This window comes from Chinchilla lanigera, unplaced genomic scaffold (assembly GCF_000276665.1).
Source record: "Chinchilla lanigera isolate Chin_1 unplaced genomic scaffold, ChiLan1.0 scaffold00009, whole genome shotgun sequence".
Classification (NCBI taxonomy): Eukaryota; Metazoa; Chordata; class Mammalia; order Rodentia; family Chinchillidae; genus Chinchilla; species Chinchilla lanigera.
In genome coordinates this window covers 8,320,813-8,341,101 of record NW_004955410.1, presented here as the reverse complement: position 1 = coordinate 8,341,101, position 20,289 = coordinate 8,320,813, and the positions used below count along the sequence as shown (strand labels likewise).

At 43.6% G+C, this 20,289-nt stretch overlaps 1 protein-coding gene across 1 annotated transcript in view; it reads left to right on the top strand.

The window, feature by feature from the left end:
* The first annotated feature begins 2,694 nt into the window (after window positions 1-2,694).
* Dnajc2 (DnaJ (Hsp40) homolog, subfamily C, member 2) overlaps window positions 2,695-20,289 on the top strand; it is a 20,768-nt gene continuing 3,173 nt past the window's right edge. The window contains exons 1-14 of the mRNA XM_005377226.2: window positions 2,695-2,913; window positions 4,586-4,776; window positions 7,085-7,160; window positions 9,525-9,623; window positions 11,114-11,255; window positions 12,459-12,539; window positions 13,478-13,543; window positions 14,022-14,113; window positions 14,212-14,333; window positions 14,740-14,889; window positions 17,130-17,218; window positions 17,343-17,412; window positions 19,221-19,405; window positions 20,104-20,204. Coding sequence (XP_005377283.1) covers window positions 2,850-2,913; window positions 4,586-4,776; window positions 7,085-7,160; window positions 9,525-9,623; window positions 11,114-11,255; window positions 12,459-12,539; window positions 13,478-13,543; window positions 14,022-14,113; window positions 14,212-14,333; window positions 14,740-14,889; window positions 17,130-17,218; window positions 17,343-17,412; window positions 19,221-19,405; window positions 20,104-20,204 — 1,528 coding nt within the window. The 5' untranslated portion in view covers window positions 2,695-2,849. The remainder of the gene's footprint in view (window positions 2,914-4,585; window positions 4,777-7,084; window positions 7,161-9,524; window positions 9,624-11,113; window positions 11,256-12,458; window positions 12,540-13,477; window positions 13,544-14,021; window positions 14,114-14,211; window positions 14,334-14,739; window positions 14,890-17,129; window positions 17,219-17,342; window positions 17,413-19,220; window positions 19,406-20,103; window positions 20,205-20,289) is intronic.

Below are 20,289 nucleotides of genomic sequence, written 5' to 3'. Positions count from 1 at the left end.
GACCTCACCGTCTCAGGTCTTTGGAGAACCCTGAACCCTGATCAGGAAATTCCCAGAGCAGCCCTGGCTTAGTCGATGAGTTTAAGTCCTTGTTTAGTCATTTATTTACTGTGCAATCGTGGGTAATTTGGATAATCTCTAAATTTTAATTTCTCCTTCACCGCACAGGAATGGGAAGGCACTGAATAACGTTTGTCAAATGCCAGCTGTGTTAGCACAAGCCCCAGAGACTAGAGCTACAAATAGAGCAAAGGTAACACATCTCTCCTAAGGAGGTGATATCCTGAATACACACAAAACTACACTCAACAACAAAACACTATGACTTTTAAAATGAGCAAGGAAAAAAACCAAAGAAATAAAGAAGATAGGCAAAGAACTTGAATAGACACTTCTCCAGAGATATACAAATGGAAGGGAGGGAAGGGGAGGTAAAAAAAGAATTAAGAAGTGTTACCTTCAGGTACCAATTCCCCACGATGAATAGTCATTATGTGCTACAGACGTGTACTAACACGTTTCAGTATCAGTCAGTAAACACTGGGGAGTGGGGAAGAAGATGCACAAATGGCTAACACATAAAAGATGTTCAACGTTGTTAGGAATATGCAAATCAAAACTACCTTATACTATCTAAAGAAAAAAACGAACGAAAGAAAAAGAGATAAAATACCTGGTGTGAATATGGAAAAGTAAAATGTGTGCACCATTAGTAGGAATGTAGAATGATGTAATGGTTGTGGAAAACTGTGGTTCCTCAAAAGTAAAAATAGAAGTACTATATGATCTAGCAATTCTATATATATACATATTCATCCTATGACATTGAAAGCAGTCTCAGAGATAATTTGTATACCCAGGCTCATAGGTGCATTATTCATAGTAGACCAAAGATGGAAGTAACCCAAATGGCCATTTACAGATGAGTGGATAAATAAAACATGTGGCATATGGATAGAACAAACTATTATTCGGCCTTCAAAAAAATAAATGATACTTACTACAATCCGGATGAACACTGAGAACATTGTGCTTGTGAATAAGGCAGTCACTGAAAGAAATAAGGTGTGACTGCACTCTGATGAGATACCTGGGAGAGTTAAATTCATACAGATGTAAGCAAGAGAGTGGTTGCCAGTGGCTGGAACAGGGATGTTTTGCAAGATGAAAAGAGTACTAGAGAGTAGTTAGGAATACACTTTGCACTACTGAGCTGTACACTTAAACTTATGAAAATGGTATATTTCTTTTTTGTTGTTGTCTTTTTGAGACAGGGTCTCACTATGCAGTTCAGGCTGGCCTGGAGCTCACTTTGTGGCCCAGGCTGGTCTCAAACTCGCAATGATCCTCCTGCCTCAGACTTCCGAGTGCTGGGATTGCAGGTGTGTGCCATCACACCCAGCGAAAATGATAAATTTCCTATTATGTGTATTTTACAGTTTTTTTTTTTAAAAACTTATCTTAAAGGTGATAAAACCGTGTGGGAGGAGGCATGAGGAAAAAATATTAAGACATTGAAAGCCAGGTGTGGTGGTGCACACCTGTGATCTCAGCACTAAGGAAGCTGAGGTAGGAGGATGAGGAGTTTGAAGCCAGCCTAGACTACAGAGCAAGATGGAATCCAGCAAGATCTTCTCTCAAAAAACCAAACCAAACCAAACCAAAACAGTGAGGTCAGGTTTGAAATTTAGGGCATATTTTAACAGTGGCTACATTAAGACAGGGGTCAGGGGAAGGTTCCCCAAGGGAGGCGATAATAAATTTTTTGGATATCAATTTTGAAGTGAGAGGTTGGTCGTGCAGCTATACAGTGGAATTCAAGGTAGGTAACAGTGAAAATAAAATTTCTACAAAATTATTTGCTAACTGTGGGTGGTCCTTGCTGCATAGTGGCACCTCAAGTCCATTTTACCTACCATGTTCAACATGCTGCTACTAGGGGTGAGCTTTCATGCACCCGTTTTCTTTTGCTGGTTTTTTTCTTTTACTCTCAGTCCTATGGAGAAAGAAGTTAACGGTAGGAATACAATTAACTTTACAATAACCGAACCCCGCAGTCCTGTACTTGAAAATATCTTGGGAAAAAATTTCTCTTAGAGTAGGTTAAACATATTGGTGGCATTGAAACAGGACCTAACACTAAAGTGTATTCTCTTCTCCAAATAAGCATTACAAGAGATACTGCAGATAAATTGCAATAACACGACAAATGTTAGCTGCTCCCTTTATGGTGAAGGTAAACCCACATGCATCACAGGAATACGTCCATAATTAGGGATGTATATATACAAAGGGATCTATCATCAATACTAGCTCCTACACGATTCTTCATTTTTTATGTATACAAATACATCTGCTGGAAAAATAAGAGGTTGAGACTAATACATAAAGTAGTAGGCATTTAAAGCTGATTTCAGTTTATGTTGGGGATTAACCCAGAACTTCGACCACATGAGCTTATTTTGTTTTCTTTTCGAGCTGCTTTTAAAAGTTCTCTCCTACGTAATTGCTTTTGGAAGAGAGAGATACTGTACAGTAATTCTCTTCCTAAGGAAACTAACGACGCTAGGAACCATTCCTTTGTGCGCACTTGTCTCCAGCCGGATCGGAGTGTGCAACGGAACCCCGCTGCCGCACACGTTGGCGCGGCTGGTGGGGTGGGATTGGCAGACGCACCGCGAGAGACCCATCCCGGAAGTGCTTACTAGTCGTCTCCATGCGCCGGTTCCTGGGCGCCGGAGATCCTGGGCGCGAGGCTCAGACGGGCAGGTAGAGCTGGCGCGGACGCCGAGGGCCCTCCGCCGGGAACGTGAGCCGCTGCGCCCCTCCGGCCGAGTCCGTGCGCCAAGATGCTGCTACTGCCGAGCGCGGCGGACGGCCAGGGCACCACCGTCGCCCGCGCGCTGACCTCAGGTACGCGCCCGGCCCCCGCGACCCCTCGGCCCGCGCCCTCGCCCCCGGGCCGGCCGTGACCCGCGATCTGCTCGGGACCCGGGGGACCCGGGCGAGTGCCCTTCTGCCCCCTGCGATAGAGGATCCCCGCCCCGGCTTGCAAGGGCGGAGGGCGGGGGTCGTCCTAGCGCTGCCCCCACACTCGGGTCCTTCCTCGGGGCTGCGGACTCACGGGTCGGGCTGAGACCCGAGCCCTTCCTTAGCCGGGAGATTCCCACGGACACCTTCCCCGCGGCGGAGACCCTGCCCGCGCCGGCACCCACGTGCCGGGGGCTGTGCAGAGCCCCGCGCCCGTCCGCTGCCCCCGCGGCTGTGGCTTTGCGTTCGCCTGTCGGGACTCAGACCCTGCCCTCCGCGGACGCCCGTGCTGCCGGGGAGCTCGGCGCGCACTCCCACGGGCAGTCGCTGCAGGTGAAACTTGTCCTCCGGCCGGGGGCTCTCAGCCGTGCGTGTCCTGAACGTGCGTTTCCAGTTGCAGAGATGTTCGTCCGTGGCCGCAGCCCTCTCCTTAGGCGCTTTTCCGAGCGCATTTTGAGTTTATCGCGAGGCAGGCGTTGCGTTTGGGTGTCTGTGCTTGCCCTTACGGTTACAGGGAAAGGCTGGGAGGCGGCGTTTCTAAAGCCACACAGGTGGTGATTTTCAAACACGGTGTTTGAATCGCGTCCAAAGTGGACAACTCAATCTCGCAAACCAGTTAAATTCGGTTTTTAGAGAACGGTGGCCATCAGGTACAAGGAAAAACTTGAATCTGAGTTATTCATTACTGGAGGAAAAAATACTTTGCCTTTTTTTATAGACTATGAATTTTAAATTCATTTGGGTCTTTTTCTGACTCAAATAACCAGTTTTGAATTGCTAACATGCAGCTATACAGTGATTTACTACAACTTCCTGGTAACACATAATACCTTTCAGTGTGTCATTTTCAAAATGCTTTATGCTTTCTCATGCAGTCTTCCTAGGAGCTGTGTGAGATATAAGTATTGTTCGTGTTTTACAGTGGAGGCCATCTCTGAATCACTTCAAGAGGGGATACACAATAAACAGTCAGACCTAGGCTAAAACCTAGACCCGGAGCTTATTCCAGTACAGCACAGCTGCAACTAGTAGATCCTTGTTAGCTGCTTGGAAAAAACTGTCTTTCAGAAAAAGAAAAATCATTGCTAGTGAATCTTAAAATTATTAGGAAACTGTTGCAAGATTTTAATAGTATAGATACTTTAAATTATTTTTAGAAGATTTTTGGGTTTTTTAGGCTGGCTCTCGGTGACATATCATTTATGGCTTTGTTACCATCATTGGTGTCAAAGTAGAGCAGTTTGCAATGTTTTTCCCATTCCTCACATTCCTCTCTTATCCCCAAAAAGAATTGATTTATTGTTGACATTGCTGAATGTTTTATCAGCTAACGGAAGAGGTTGATGGAATACACTGTAAATACTAAGAAATGCTGATTTTTTTTTTTTATTGCTAACACTCGTTGAAGCTGGATGACCGTTTTTTGTGGTTGCTTTGAAAATTACATTCTGAAGGTATCGTGATTTTGAGCTGACATCCTAAGAAAGATTACTGTCTTGAAACAGATCTGCCGCATGCAGTGCACTGAAACCTCTCTTGTCGCTTTCAATCGCAGCTTCTGCACTCTGTCCAGTTGAACCTGTGGGAAGATGGTTCGAAGCTTTTGTTAAGAGGAGAAACAGAAATGCTTCCGCCTCTTTCCAGGAGCTGGAGGATAAGAAAGAGTTATCAGAGGAATCAGAAGATGAAGAATTGCAGTTAGAAGAATTTCCCATGCTGAAAACACTTGACCCTAAAGACTGGAAGGTACGTGATGTCTGAATCTTTTGTTCAGGCAACAATCCATTGGGTTTTCCACTAATAAGCCATGTGTAGTTCAGTGAGATAAGTGTGATGGAATGCCACATAGCCAAGCCTGTGGATGAAGATTTGAACTAAATTTGTGGCTGGGTTTTGAGGAAGAGGTTGTCTAGTTTGTTTCGGTAGAATTGACAGGCCTTAGTGACCTTGGCCCACGAGAAGGGGAGGAATTCAGGAGGCTCGCTTGGGTGACCTGCTAAAGTGTCAGTGACCCACACTGGGACTGAGGATAAAGAACCTGGCGAGGAGTGATGTGTCCAAGTTTGGCTGTATCAGAGTTGTCTAGAAAATGGTTAGAAATTGATCTGGGGCTTCATAAAGAGATTCGAGCCAGAGGCGTGACATTGTTGGCACATGGGTGATAGTTGAGGCTGTGAGACATTGAATAACACCGGGCATGGAAAACAATATAGACCAACAGGTATCACCCGTGTGCGCCACAGCACTAGAGTGCGTGGGTTCAAATCTGACTTGATGTTCAGGGCACTGGGACCTTGGGAAAGTTACTGGGCATCTAAGCATCTATTTCCCTTGTTGGTACAGTGAGATTGTTAAAAGCTCGCAGGGTTATAGGGAGGATGAATGAGATGGTGCGGATGGTGGCACATCGAGAGTGGGGGAGAATGTGCCAAGCAGGGAGTGACCCAGGACACCGTCTTACTTGGGGTGGGTGACCGAGGTGGAGGGTGTTCAGAGGAGAGGTCTGCGAGGGGTAAGGCAGCAACACAGTCTCGGCTGAGCAAGGACCTCAGTGTAGCGTGAGAAGAAGCCCCAAGGCTGACCCTGAGGGACTTCCAGGAGATGGAAGCCGATGGGAGAGTGAGCTCACAGAAACTTAAGGAAGGCGATGCTCCAGGGACACAGGCTGCGGGCTGGCCGCTGGAGACTGGCGTCCCGTGAGGGTGGAAGTTGACGTGAAGCAGGCAGCCTGGTTGCACATGGGGTGGGGTGGGGTGGACGAGCAGAACCAGATTGGAGTGGGCTGAGAAATGAACGCGGGAGGCGATGAGGAAACGGCGTGGGCGCCTTTCTCAGGAAGCTGAGCTGTGACGGCAGAGCTGTGGGCGCTTACTGGAGGGGCGGTCCCAGCTGAGAGCCGGCAGCATCTCTTACCTGATGAAAATAACCCAGCTGAAATTGAGAAGCTGGCAGATGCTAATCTCCGAGACAGCGTGGGGCAGATTTCAGGATGGAGAGGAAAGATGGAGCGATTTGTTTCAGTAGGAGAGCCTTTCTCAGTTGTGCAGGGAAGGTGTACAGGTGCACATGGGCTGGGGGAAAGAGTCTGGCTTTCCGGTGGGACAGTTCAACAGTGTTTTCAGGTATAATTGATGCAAGATGCCGCACAAGTTTGATGCGTGGAATTTGATGGGTGTGGGTACCTTTGGATTTGAGCTACGCACGGGCAGGGCCGCCAGCGGGTGGAAAAGGGATGTGAGGGGGGAAGTAGCTTGGAGCGGAGGGTGGAGGGACTGGAGCGCAGTGTGACTGCCCGGCACAGTAAAGGAGCCCCCCCATATGCTATCCAACCCTGCATTAAAGGGAAACCAGTCAGTCCTGTGGGGCTTTTTCCTCACATGTCACAGGGCCTCAAAACTCCTCTCCCTCTGCACGTGGTAGTGGCCTCATTCTGCGTTCTCTAAGGAGGCCTTGTTCCACATGCCCCTCAGCTTCTCAGCTGCTAGGGTGTTGGTTGGAGCAGGTCCTTCGTACCCCGGGATGCCTCCTCCCTCAGTTTCTCAGCTTCCACCCAGCCTGCCCTCTCTGTTCTGCACGGCTCCTCACTGTCCACTGGCCCAGCCTCCTGGAGCTAATGTAATGGTCTTCTCTGTTCAGAAATGTACAGAACACCATGATTTAAGGATAGGTACAGGATATTAAAGGGGGTTCTTTTAGTTAAGTAGGCTTTAAAAATCTTGGATTTTACAGGTTTCTATTAACGTGGGGTAATTGCAGGATTTCTCAGAGCCTTTGTTAGGGTATGTGCATGCTGAGCATTAAAGGTACAGAGCGTCAGTGCTTGTGATGCATTCAGGGCCAACCTGGACTACATAGTAAGACCCTGTCTCAAAAACAAGACAAGAAGAGGCTGTGCGGCTCTTTACCTTTCTCACACTTCCATGATCACAGAGCCCTTGCTCTATAGCAACTGTCCCTGGCTTCTAACCTGGAAGTGTCACTTTGGAAAAAACAACATAATGGGCAGGATGTAGTACTCCAGTTCCAACCAGACTCTCTTTTGTGTCTTTATCAGAACCAAGATCATTACGCAGTTCTTGGACTTGGCCATGTGAGATACAAAGCTACACAGAGACAAATAAAAGCAGCTCGTAAGTACTTGCTTATTTGGAAATAATCAAATATTTGGCATTGGAAGTGGCATTCTTTTGAAAAGGTACACAGGATTATAGTATGTAGACATAACTTTACATTTCACAGCATATGTTATATTGTCATAACAATGTAAAACCAGTCTCCTTTACTTCTGAACCAGAAAAAAAATAGTTCCCTGTATGGACTTTCTCGTTAGGGACAAGAAATCTGTGTTTGTGTCTGTGTGTGTGTGTGTGTGAAAGAGAGAGGCAAGATAAAGAGCATTCTGTCAAGCCAGCACTCTGGGAGGCTGCCTCCCTAAGGCAGGGAGGATCACAAGTTTAAGTCCAGGCTGAGCAACTTAGTGAGACCCCGTCTCAAAATAAAAATAAAAATGGCGGAGGATGTAGCTCAGAGCCATGGCCTTGGGCTCAGTCACCTGTACCCCAAGCAAAAACAAAACAAAACAAATACAGTGGCAAGCTGTTAAAAAAAAAAAAATTCTCCTCTCTTTACAAATAAGGGTAGGCATATTTAGTGGAATCCCACTTCGTTACTTTGGTTTTTGGTATTCTGGGGTTTCAGGTTATGCCTTTGCTGTTACCATTCTTTCTGCTGCCCAAGAAAGGTATTGGATTCTTCAATGTTATTTTGAATGAGAGAGTTAAAAATTGGGGGAAGAAACTGTTGGGAACCGAGTGTTCGTATGCTTTATAAAATACTACCCCTTAATGTTCCTAAGTGCACTGGCCTTTGCATTCTTTTGGACAGACTTCCTTAACGTTCACAACAGGACTCATGTCTAACTCGTGTCTAAGTACCAGATGGCTCTGATTTGAATTCCATCGTCCTGCCCACTTGAACCACCCGTGGTACATGCATGACTGTGCCACTGGAGGCATGAGCCATAGGAAACATAAACCCTGATCCTGTCTTTCATCACAGTAATGTAAAGGAAGGCGGTGACTTAGCAGACCAGATGTCATCACATTACAGCGAGGAAAACATTAAAGTGGTCTTTAAAAAACTGCAGCAGCTAATTTGCAGTATAGCCGTTGTAAATTCCTGTTGTATACAACATATTTATATTTGAGCAGTAATTATTCACATACAAGCAACCAACTAGATTTGGCCTATTTGTAGTCTTGTAATTAATTTTAGTAAAAAGACTGATAAAAGTGGTTAGACCATTTGCACAACAGTGGTACAAAGCCCCATGGGACAGGCATGCATGTACCATTGGTGGTTTAAGCTGGCGGGAACCTGTTCAACATTCATTCACCTGATGAGTGAGGTTTCAAGGAAGAGGTGAAGGTGATTAGTGTGGTGTGTTTGATCTTAGGAGAGCATCCGCCCTCTGCTGTGTAGAGTGGGTGCTGGGATCAGAGGAGGTACGAGGCCCTTTGGAAAGGGTGAGCAGGTCGGGGCAGTCGGGAGGAGAAAGCGTGGGCTTGGCGAGCACTGTTAGACAAGAACCAGCATCGAGGGATGCTAGTGAGGGCTTAGGCTACTCGCTGAACTCCGAGCCTTCCCCATTACTGCTTCTGTTAGGAAAATCACCAGAAATATTTTTTAACAAAGTGAGGAAATCTGTCAGATTATTTTAGACCTGTACTGGCTTTTTTAAAGGCGGGCATGATTTTAAACTAAGCATATGTTAATGATTATGCACTGTCATTGCAATATACGTAAGTGTCAGAAAAACTTCATTTTCCTAGGAAAACTGTTTGCAAAGTCCCGGTAAAAGAAAGGTGCACAAATATAGCTGTTCCTCATTTAACGACCTGCCTGTTTAGTATCTGTTTGGATTTACAACCCATTTTTTTTGTACAGTTCTGTACGTCTTGTTTATAGACCTCTTAAGTCTGTGCTCGAGCGCGTACGTGTGTGTGGGTGTGAGTGTGTATGCGGTGTACAGCGCTAGAAGCCTCAAGCTCAAGCCCGCCAGGCAAGTATTCTAACAGTGGTCTCTATCCCCAGCACACCTCAGTGGGTTTTTTTTTTGTTTGTTGTTCGTGTGGGGTTTTTTTTTTTGTCTCTTTGAGACAGGGTCTCTCAATGCAATTCAGGCTGGCCTTGAGTTCACTTTGTAACCCAGGCTGGTCTTGAACTCACAACGATCCTCCTGCCTCAGCCTCCCAAGTGCTGGGATTACAGGTGTGCGCCACCACGCCCTGCCTCAGTTTTTAAAGTATATGGGTAATTGTCTTTGAGTGCTGGCACTTTAGCTAATAAAATAATTACTTCAGTTGCTCTATAATTTTCACATTTTGGGAGAAAAAAATTTTAATTTCCATGATGATTTTAGAGCTAGTCTGTGTTTAGCTCCTGCTCAGTGTTGATTTTGACGCCTAAAGTGACCAGTGAGACTCATTTTGTAGATAAAGCCATGGTTTTGAAACATCACCCAGACAAACGGAAAGCAGCTGGTGAACCGATAAAAGAAGGAGATAATGACTACTTCACTTGCATTACTAAAGGTAAGACATGCGGTCCAGTCAGGAATTTCTGATAGTGATTTTTATTGATTGATTACTGGGATTGGGTTTCCTGTGTATGAGTAGTTCACTTAACTGTCCCATGACATGTATTGTTATTAGCCTGTGAGTAACACAGGGTAGCGAGGCTCATCTAGGGAAGCTGGTACATACACGCAGCTTAACTTGATCATTTTCCATCCTTTAGCCTCCTCTCCCTCTTCTCCTTTCTCCCCTTCATTCCCTTTCCTGTCTCCAAGTCTACCTTCTAGTCTCCTGTCATCTCTCCCTCATTTTTATTCATTTATTTATACTTTAGGTTTCTCCCGTAAGAGAAGACGTATCCGGTGACATTGCTGAACGGTTGTATAGGTTATTTGTGCTAATTTCTCGCGGTCTCACAGTACACAGGGAAGTTCCCCGAGCCAGCACTGAAATGGCAACCCCTGGCCGTTAGAAACAGAAGCTCAAGTCTTGCTCCAGACCTACTGATTAGCATCTGTGTTTTAACAGAAGCCCTAGTACAGTGATTGCGAACATTTGAGAGCTTTCAGTGACACAAACAGCCCGCCACCGCATGTGTGCCATAGGTTCGCCACCACTGCCCTTACATGATTCTTACCAGAAGGTCATTTTGCAGTTAATTCATGGAAGTATTATATTTAGTGCTCTTTTACCATTTAAAAAATTCTAGCATTGCCCTTTTAGATATATTAAGTTTATGGAAAATTTTTCATTTTAGGTTCATTTTCTTAGGTTAGTCAGTATTTCAGGACTAACCTGTTCCTGAGATGTTTTGCTAATTTAAATTAAGTTAATTGGGGCTGCAAGTGCAGCCCTGTAAAGGAGCGTTTGCCTGGCATGTCAGCCCTGGAGTGCAGTCTCTAGCCTTGCCTTAAAAAATCAGACTGTTGTCGGGTGCACCCCACAACTATGAATTAGTTATACAGGCATATAGTCATATCCTCATTAAACAAACTAGGAGAAACTACTGTATATAAATTTTTCTTAGGTATGATTTTACATTTTAATGCTTTTTTCTTTCTTTCTTTTTCTTTTTCTTTGGGGGGGGTGGTGTGGAAGCAATGGAATTGGGGCCTTAACATTTGCTAGGCAGTCAGCCTAGCACTGAGCCACATTCCCAGCACTTTGATGCTACTTTTTAGGCAATTACCTATATTCGCATTTTTCAGACTTCGGCCTGGCCCACTGCTACACAGTGCTCAAGGAGCCTATAATTCTTCTACCTTTTAGAGTCTTGGGATTTCCATTTTTCTAGCAGTTTTTTTCCGCAGCATCCTCTGCTTTCTTGAGTCATGATTATTTAAAAATTATTTTGTCACTTGCTACCGGACGGTGTTAAGTCAGGTTATCCAGTAGTGCTAGAGCTGTTGCTACCTAAATTAAATATTTCCCACACCAAAGACCCACAGAGTTAACTTTTCATAGACTAAAAGAAGGAACCTTATGATGTGTATTCTTTTTGTTCTCAGCTTATGAGATGTTATCTGATCCAGTGAAAAGACGAGCCTTTAACAGTGTAGATCCTACTTTTGATAACTCAGTTCCATCTAAAAGTGAAGCGAAGGACAATTTCTTCGAAGTGTTTTCTCCAGTGTTTGAAAGGAATTCCAGGTGAGTTAAAATCCCTGTTGGTCATACCGTCCAGTTGGTTTGCTTTGTGCAGTCATCTAGATTTCTGCTGTTTTCCTCTGGCAATAGTTTGATTGTAAAATGTTTCCGCAGAGTCTGCCTCCTCTTTGTGATTTTGAGCCCTTCTAGTGAACTCAGTATTCCAGTTTTGTTCCTTACACAGAAGTTCTGCCTTAGTGGAATTTCTTTACAATTTATGAAAAGTTTTTCTTCTAAATTTCCTTTCAGGGAAAAACAGTGTGTAGCTCTGTATAGTGTGGTACAGATACTCGGGTGATAGGACATTCCCTTTCGTTTGCTTTTTTCTCAGTAGGTTCAGCTTGGCACATTATAACTGAGAAAAGCTTTCGATTTTGTTTTGAACATGTAATTGTTATAAGGCTTCTCTGACAAAGGGTGATTCATATTTAAGATTAAAGCACATATAACTTGTTTTGTTTTTAAAGTGTGTTTTAAAATAGTGCATTATGGCTGTTCTATTCTGCTTTCTGGTTCCATCTGTCAGCCGTTTCCCTCACTGAGTGTCTGGGGGCACATCGGGATCCCTCGGAGAGCTGGAAACACGCAAGCCTGTGTCTCCCTGGGGATCCGCACTTGATAGTCTGAATACCTGTGGGTTTCCCATGCTTCCAGGTGTCTCCTGTACAGCCGTGTTTGCAGACCACTTCGATTAGCATTTTGGTGCGGCCCAGTGCTTCCTCAGCCTTTGCTCCTCGCGTTCATTTGCAGCTCTGCGGAAGATGTTATAAAGACGCAGTTTGTTGTGTGTGCTTGTAGTGGTTTCATAGGGCAGAAAGCATGGGTCAGTAGCAGCTCTAGGATCCTCTGCAGGCTCACAGGTGAGATGCGGAGCCCCAGGTCTGGCTGCCCACGAGGAGGTGGCGAGGAGGGGTGAAATCCGCTCTCTGTGAATAGGGCCCTCTTGAACATCGAGGCCTACAGCCTGCTTCTGGGATGCCAGTTGAGAGCAGGAGTACGGCACTGGGAGACGAGGCGAGCTGCCATCTTCCTACCCTGCCTTGCAGCATGGAACTGAAAACCTGGCGAGACTTGGCATCGTGTCGTTACGCACAGCCCCTGGCCCTCACTTGGGTCACAGCCCCTTCCCAGGGGCGGAGGTTGGAGGCAATTAGTAAAAACTTTTGTGCAAAATTTTTACTCAGATTTTCCTTTTTAATATTTCAGATGGTCAAATAAAAAAAATGTCCCTAAACTTGGTGATATGAATTCATCATTTGAAGATGTAGATGCATTTTATTCTTTTTGGTAAGTGTATATTTTATGAGGGTGTTATTTTTTAAAAAGGTAAACAACAAATATTTGCTTATTTATAAATCAGTTGAAGAATGGGGACATCGCAGAACCTTTAGTGAATAAAAGTACTCTGGAAACGAATAAAGGTTTTCACATAATGCTGTCTATCTTTGATGTGTTATTCAGGCTTTTATGGCTGTTTTTTTCAGCCTGTTTTCTATTAATGAGATTGGATACCAAGCACATTATAGCTGTTTTATTTAAAAGAAAATCGGGCAATAGTTTAAATTTAATGAAAATTAATATTTTTTCTTTTTTTGGTACTGGAAATTGAACTCAGGACTCTGTGCTTGCCAGGCAGTCGCTGTGCTACTGAGCTATTTCCCTGGCCCTGTATTTTAATTTAGATGTCTTCCTACCAAAAGTAACTTGACTAAGATAGTGCCTGTTGTAGCAAATTTTCAATCAAAATACTTAGCATATTTTATTTTATTTTATTTTATTTTATTTTATTTTATTTTATTTTATTTTATTGTGTTTTTGAGACAGGGTCTCACTATGCAGCTCAGGCTGGCTTTGAGCTCACTTTGTAGCCCAGGCTGGTCTTGAACTCGCAATGATCCTCCCGCCTTAGCCTCCCGAGTGCTGGGATTACATGCGTGCGCCACCATGCCCGGCTAAGCATATTTTATATGTACTATATTTTCTCATTGAATATGTAGTCTGTATGGAAGCATACAATTACTATAGGAAAAAAGTCAAGTTCTGTAAGTTGAAGTTGCTTTTACTTTGAGAGAATGCAAAGCAGAACAATTATTAGAATTTCCTTGCAACCTGACAGACCCAAGTGCTGGGATTACAGGCATGCACCACCATGCCTGGCTCTAATTTAATTTTAAAGGAATTAATTGTTTTTCATTTGTTCTGTCTTGCTTTTATTTGTCTATCAGGTATAATTTTGATTCTTGGAGAGAATTTTCTTATTTAGATGAAGAAGAAAAAGAAAAAGCAGAATGGTATGTATGCATATCATTAATAAGGGCATATATTTATTTGCTTCTTTGGCATTTGTGATAATATAAAAACATGCCACATATATATTTTCTATTCATATTTCCTCTTTTTAGGTAAGTATTTTGGTACAATATTTTGAAATCCCTTCTCACAACTTAAGCTAGCTGAGACCAAATCAATAATAGGCTCACTATGCATAAGCATTTTCAAGGAATATAATTGTCATAAGAGCTCAGTTCAACAAATTTTTCTCTTAGATGTATAACCTTGGTTGTATTTTAGTTTTCCCTGAGTGTATATGGAAATTCTTACAACAGGAATATCCAAAAAAACCTAACCAAAATTATAAATAGAAACGCCCTTTATGTTGTGACATAGCATTTTCACTTCTCTGACATTATCTGCATGTAACTTATGAAATAATGACTTTTTCCAATCATATCGTAATTTATAAGTACCGATCTGTTTCCACTATAATAGTCGTGATGAGAGAAAATGGATTGAAAAGCAGAACAGAGCAACAAGGGCACAAAGGAAAAAGGAAGAAATGAACAGAATAAGAACATTAGTTGGTAAGTATAACTAATACTTTTATAATGAATCTTTGGCAATAATTTTTAAAGTTTTTTAAATGTTAAAAATTCAAAAGATTAATGTATTTTTTTATTAGACAATGCATACAGCTGTGATCCAAGGATAAAAAAATTCAAGGAAGAAGAAAAAGCCAAGAAAGAAGCAGAAAAGAAAGCAAAAGCAGAAGCAAAACGGAAGGAGCAAGAAGCTAAAGAAAAAGTAATGTACAATGTTTGATGAAGTTGGATTTTACATACTCATTAATCTTCAGGTTTTTCTTTTTAAATCTGTAATCTGGAAGCAGAGAATTCATTGCTGCTATGAATGAGTCTTGACATGTTCATGCAGTTGTTAGATGTTCCTTACCAGCAAATGATTAAGCAAACACATGAAGACATAAATTCCTTTAATTCTGTGTTTATTTCCATGATTGTTTTCTATTTTTGATATTTTAAATGTCTGCAGAACTTTACCAGCTGCCTTTTCCAGTTCAGCCTTCAATCTTCAATAGGTTGATCTGTCACCTTTTTTCTGATTAAAACATTTATTTTTTAAAATAAGATTATAGAACATTTAGAAATTCTAGTTTTCTTAAATGATTTTCGTATTTAATCCATTTTTAAAGCAAAGGCAAGCTGAATTAGAAGCTGCTCGACTGGCTAAGGAGAAGGAAGAAGAAGAAGTTAGACAGCAAGCATTATTGGCAAAGAAGGAAAAAGATATCCAGAAAAAAGCCATTAAGAAGGAAAGGCAAAAGCTTCGAAACTCATGCAAGGTATGTGGGGCCCACTAAGCAAACAGTAAGTACAACGTAAACTAGGTTACTGATTAAACTGAAAAATGTGTTTTTATTCTTTGCAAATACAATTAAATGGGTGATGTGTTTTATCTTGAAATGTAAATTTGTTTTTGAATTTTTTTATATTTTCTGTGTGTACATTATAATGTGCCACCCTAATAACTTTTTAAAAGATCATTGTGTAACTATCAAAGCAAAAAGTTAACATTCTGATACCTTTTCCACATTTAGGCCTCTCAGATTTATATCAACAATGTCTTTCTTTCTCCCCCACCCACCCCCACCCCAGGCCCTTGCCAGGCAGGCGCTGTGCCGCTGAGCTAAATCCCCATCCCCAAGTCTTTCAATAGTTGAGTTAAACAAGTTAGGAGCCGGGTGTCGTGGCACACGCCTGTAATCCTAGCACTTGGGAAGCTGAGGCAGGAGGATCGTTGCAAGTTTGAGGCCAGCCTATGCTACACAGTGAGTTCAAGACCAGCCTGAACTGTATAGTGAGACCCTGTCTTAAAAAGACCAAAAGAAGAAAAAAATTTAACATCCAAGTAAGGTTACTACAAAGGCTTACGGTATGGCTTTGTTTTTTAAGATCCTCTGATTTTGTGACAAGCCTTCTCCCATCACTACTTTCCCATCCTCGTTTGGCGTCTGTTGGAAAAACTAGATCATGTTTCTGGAAAAACTAGATCATGTTTCTGATCATGTTAAGTTGGTTGCTTCCAATGGTATGAACACATCTTTATCTTAGGAGAAGTTACTTTAGAAGTTAAACTTTCACTCTAATCTGATCAAAGAATGTAATTTTGTCCAAGAATTCCTGTGTTTTAAACTGGTAAGGTCAAAGGGCAAAAGTGGACCTTATTAACAGAATGAATGAATAAATTCACATAATTCCAACCTATAGTAGAGATTGCTACAAAAAAATATTGGGCCCTATACCAATATAGGTAAATTCAGAAAGTGTGTAAATGCTTAATATGTACTTTAAAACTTGTTACTTTTCACATGACTGTGCAGAAGACTTTAGACATAAGCATGTCTAATATATGCTGCCCTAAAATTTCAGTTAGAAACACACGTGAAATAAACTAGCCCCATATTATGCTTTCAAAGAGGGTTAATAAAAAATAAATAAATACAAAGAAGTGCTTAAGCCAGGTGTGCTGGCACACACTTGTAATCCCAGCTGAGGGGCAGGAGGATCGCAACTTTAAGGCCAGTCTAGACAGCTTAGCAAGACCATGTCTTGAAAAAAAAAAAAACTCAGTGTGAAGCCCTGGGTTTATTAATCCCCAGTAGCGAAGGAAAAAATACTGTCTCTTCAGACATTTTGGTGTAAGCAAGAAGAAATATCTAAGTGAAAAAGAAGTGCTGTCTTAGATTTCACCTGGGTAGACCATTTTCCGAAGGATGCAACATGTCAAAGTGGCAAAGAGCATGGGCTCAGAACAGCTGCCTAGCTTTGAAGTCCTCCTTCTGCCACTCGCTGGCCCGTGGGCCCCTTCGAGGTGACCTCAGCACCTGGCTGCCGCTCTTCTCACAATTTTTATGGCAGAGCTGATCCCTAGGCAGAAACACTGAGGTGAAATCACAGGTGGGACAAGGCACCCTCAGCATCTACTGAGAACCTGATAAAAGCCTTTAAAAGTGAGTTAGGAGCTACAAAGCTTGACCAGTTCTTAGGGGTGTGTATAAATGAAGGTAAAAGTTCTGGCATTTGGTAACCGGTATTTTTTTTGCTCCTGTGCAGCATGAATTAATTCACTCATAAAATACGTGATACTGTGGACCAAGCATTTGTAGTTACCATGGATATAATAGGAATGACACAATCTTTGCCCTCAAAAAATCCAGTGGGTAAGCTGGGCACGGTGGCACCTGCCTGTAATCTCAGTATTCATGAGGCTGAGGCTGAGGCAGGAGGATCGTTGTGAGTTTGAGGCCAGCCTGAACTACATAGTGAGATCCTGTCTTGAAAAAACAAAAGTCCAGTGACTAGTGATGGAAGTGACAATAAAGTAAGCACTTCAGGCACTTGAGATGAGTAGCAGGGTGAGACCTTCTCCACACACTTCCACTGCGGCTGCTGGGTGAGCTTGGAGACGCTGCAGACAGCGCGTGCCTCTGGTCGGAGCCTCCGAGGCAGTGTTGGTGCTGGGATGGCAGGTATGGCTCACGTCAGCGGGTGGAGGTGGAAGTGTGTGCCTTTGTGCTTCCAGACCTGGAATCACTTCTCAGACAATGAGGCGGAACGGGTGAAAATGATGGAAGAAGTGGAGAAACTCTGCGACCGGCTTGAACTAGCAAGGTGTGTGTCGTGGAGTTGCTGTGCAAACCCTCCCGGGCTCGGTACAGTTCCAGCTATTCCCCGGGCTCTGAGCCTGATGTGCTGGGCCCGGGCGGCGGCCCAGACCTCATCCCCATCTCTTTAGTTTACAGTGCTTGAATGAAACGCTCACATCTGCCACAAAGGAGGGAGGAAAGGCTGCGCTGGAGAAGCAGGTAACAGAGGGAACGCTGCTACTGTTTTACCTCACTGTTTGTCTCAGTCGCTGTCCTCTGCGCTGGGACAAAACACTGACACGTAAAGCTTAGAGGAGGAGGGGCTTGTGGGGCTCGCGGTTACAGGTCGCAGCGCGCACGCGGTTGGTTCCAGGTGGCAAAGGGGCGTGTCAGAGAAGGTTCTTGACCAGGGAGCAGAGAGAAGCGGGCAGCTGGGGACAGTAACAGCCTTCCAGGTCACGCCCCCAGGGCCAGCTCCCGGGCAGGCTGCGTCTCCTAAGAGCACTCTCAGCTACCGCACTCAGCAGTGGACGTGTCCAGTGAGTAGCACCTGCCCACCATCCAAAAGCACATGAGGTTTATGTGGCCGTTTGAGATCCAAACTGTTTCTGCACCTTACACATAGTTTACTCAGGGCCAGGAGTGTCATTTCTTTTTGTATATGTTGTGTTTGTATTAAATGTTTTTTAAAAAATGGATTTAGTGTGGTGGTGTTTTGTTTTACCATGTATGCTGTTTGATTTGTGGTATCTGGCACAATAATCATAAGTTTTCCAAAGTAGTAGTTTTGATTATTTGAGTGTTTTTATAGGGTAGTAATCAGAACCAAAGAGATCTTTGTCTAGTCTAATCCTTTTACTTCACAGTGAGGGAATCAGGCCCAGAAGTTGAATTCAGTTCGAAAAGTATTAGTAACTAATACAAACAGCACTCTGCCTGGGGGACTTCGGAGAGGTGCCTAATGCTATTGCTGCCACAAAGGAGTCCAGGAAAACTTACGCTAGAAAGAAAGGCTGAGGACCAAAAGATGGAGCACCCACAGAAAATGCTGTGGGAGGCCAGGCCGTATCCGATGGTCAAGGAAAGCAGTGACAAGGCTGAACCGGCCTTCTAGGGAAGACAGTGTTAAGATGCAGGTCAAGAAACTGCATGAACTGTAAGACAGTGGTAGGTGAGAAGAGTTACAGAGAGAAGGAGTGGAAAATGAAATTGGTTAGGAAGAGTAGACCCTAACTAAGCAGGTTTTTAGTACCATCATGACTAGTTCTCATTACTTTGCATAGCAGAAGGTTCAACACTGTGCGAGTTATCAGGCGTTGGTGAGCTGCATGGCGTGCAACACATTGGGCTAAAGTAATGAGTTAAGTAATCCCACTCTAAGGATCTGGACTATGGAAGTTTAGAATCAGGAAAAACTTTCTGGAGACAGGTCTCACTGTAGTTCAGGCTGGCCTTAAGCCCATGACAGTCCTCCTGCCTCAGCCTCCCAAGTGCTGGGATTACAGGTGTGTACCACCACACCTAGCTAGAACTCTCCAAGTTAGAATCCAGGGACTTAACGGCTGGCTCTGAGATATTAAAGAGGAGAAACTAGTCAAAAGTGACTCAGACACCAGCTCACAGAAGTATCAAGGTTCAAGGAAAGGTTTCTTTTGTGCATATTTGAAGGTAGAACAAAAGGAACAAGATAAACTTCAAGATAGAACAGGCCGCCTCCTGCACCTTTACCTTCTTGGGTAGAACAAATTAGATTTAGATTACCTGCCAAGAGTGAATGTGAGTTTAAAGCGAGGTTTGAAAGGGCCTTAAAACCCAGTAACCTTGTCCCTGCCAGCTATAAGAACCCGAGGCTGGAGCAGACGGGGTGGGGCGGGGTTCCCATCTCCTCCAGCTGATCCTTGGGGTGGCCTGGGAGGAGCACAGGGTCAAAGTGGGGCGATACCAAGACTTGGGGCCACAGAGCCTCGGCATAGAGTACATAGTAGCAGGAGACTGCGAGTCCTGACGTGCTTGTGATATCTGTGTAGATAGAAGAAATAAACGAGCAGATTAGAAAAGAGAAAGAGGAAGCCGAAGCTCGCATGAGACAAGCGTCTAAGAATGCAGAGAAGTCAACGGGCGGCGGTGGAAGTAGCAGTAAAAACTGGTCAGAAGATGATCTGCAGCTACTAATTAAAGCTGTGAATCTCTTCCCTGCTGGAACAAATTCAAGGTACTGGTTTTCATGGAAACTTTTCCACACACAAGCCTGGAGGCAGAAATGCAAATAGCAGTACTGGGTATTGGAGACGCATAGGTAAACTTGAATCTAGAAAAGCTGCCTGCCACTAAATTTAGTGGAAAGGGCTGCAAAGCACAAGGCATTCTGCACGTCTCGTCTCACCCACACCAACACGCACACATGCAGCAAGCTGTGTCACCAGCCCCCTCGGGAAACTGAAGAACAGGAGAGAAATCACCAGTTAGTCGCCTTATACCGTCATGACTTGGGCTCGGGACTAGGGTTGTGTCTTACAGTTCCCTTCCACAATCTTACGCGTTTGCTTCCCACTTCAGACCACTGTTTCCCTCAGAGTCTAGGGTCAAAACTCAAAGAAGCCGTAAGAGACTCAGCCTCCCTCGTTCTGTAAGTGAGACAGGTGGTTTTCTCCTTGATCTCTCCTCTTAAGCAGTATACACAGGTGTTCAGTTTGATTTCTGTTGACTCCTACAGAGTTGGTAAGGTTTTATACAAATTAAAAGATTGTAGTTATATAAACATGAACTATTTATCCAGGCAGTAGTAATGTAGTCTAAAGGCGTAAGTAAACAAACTTAGAGCTCATTCTATAGATTTTATAACTAAGCCTTCTGCAGTACAAATGTCCTGTTTTTGTTCCCTTACTATTAAAACTCACACTGTTGCTCTAGATGGGAAGTTATTGCTAACTACATGAACATACATTCTTCTTCGGGTGTCAAAAGGACAGCCAAAGATGTCATTGGCAAAGCAAAGAGTCTCCAGAAGCTTGGTGAGTTCTAAAAAATCATTTCATTACTTTGGATACCTATTTCTCACATAAATTTATGCATTTGATGAAGGACTGAATGAGACGA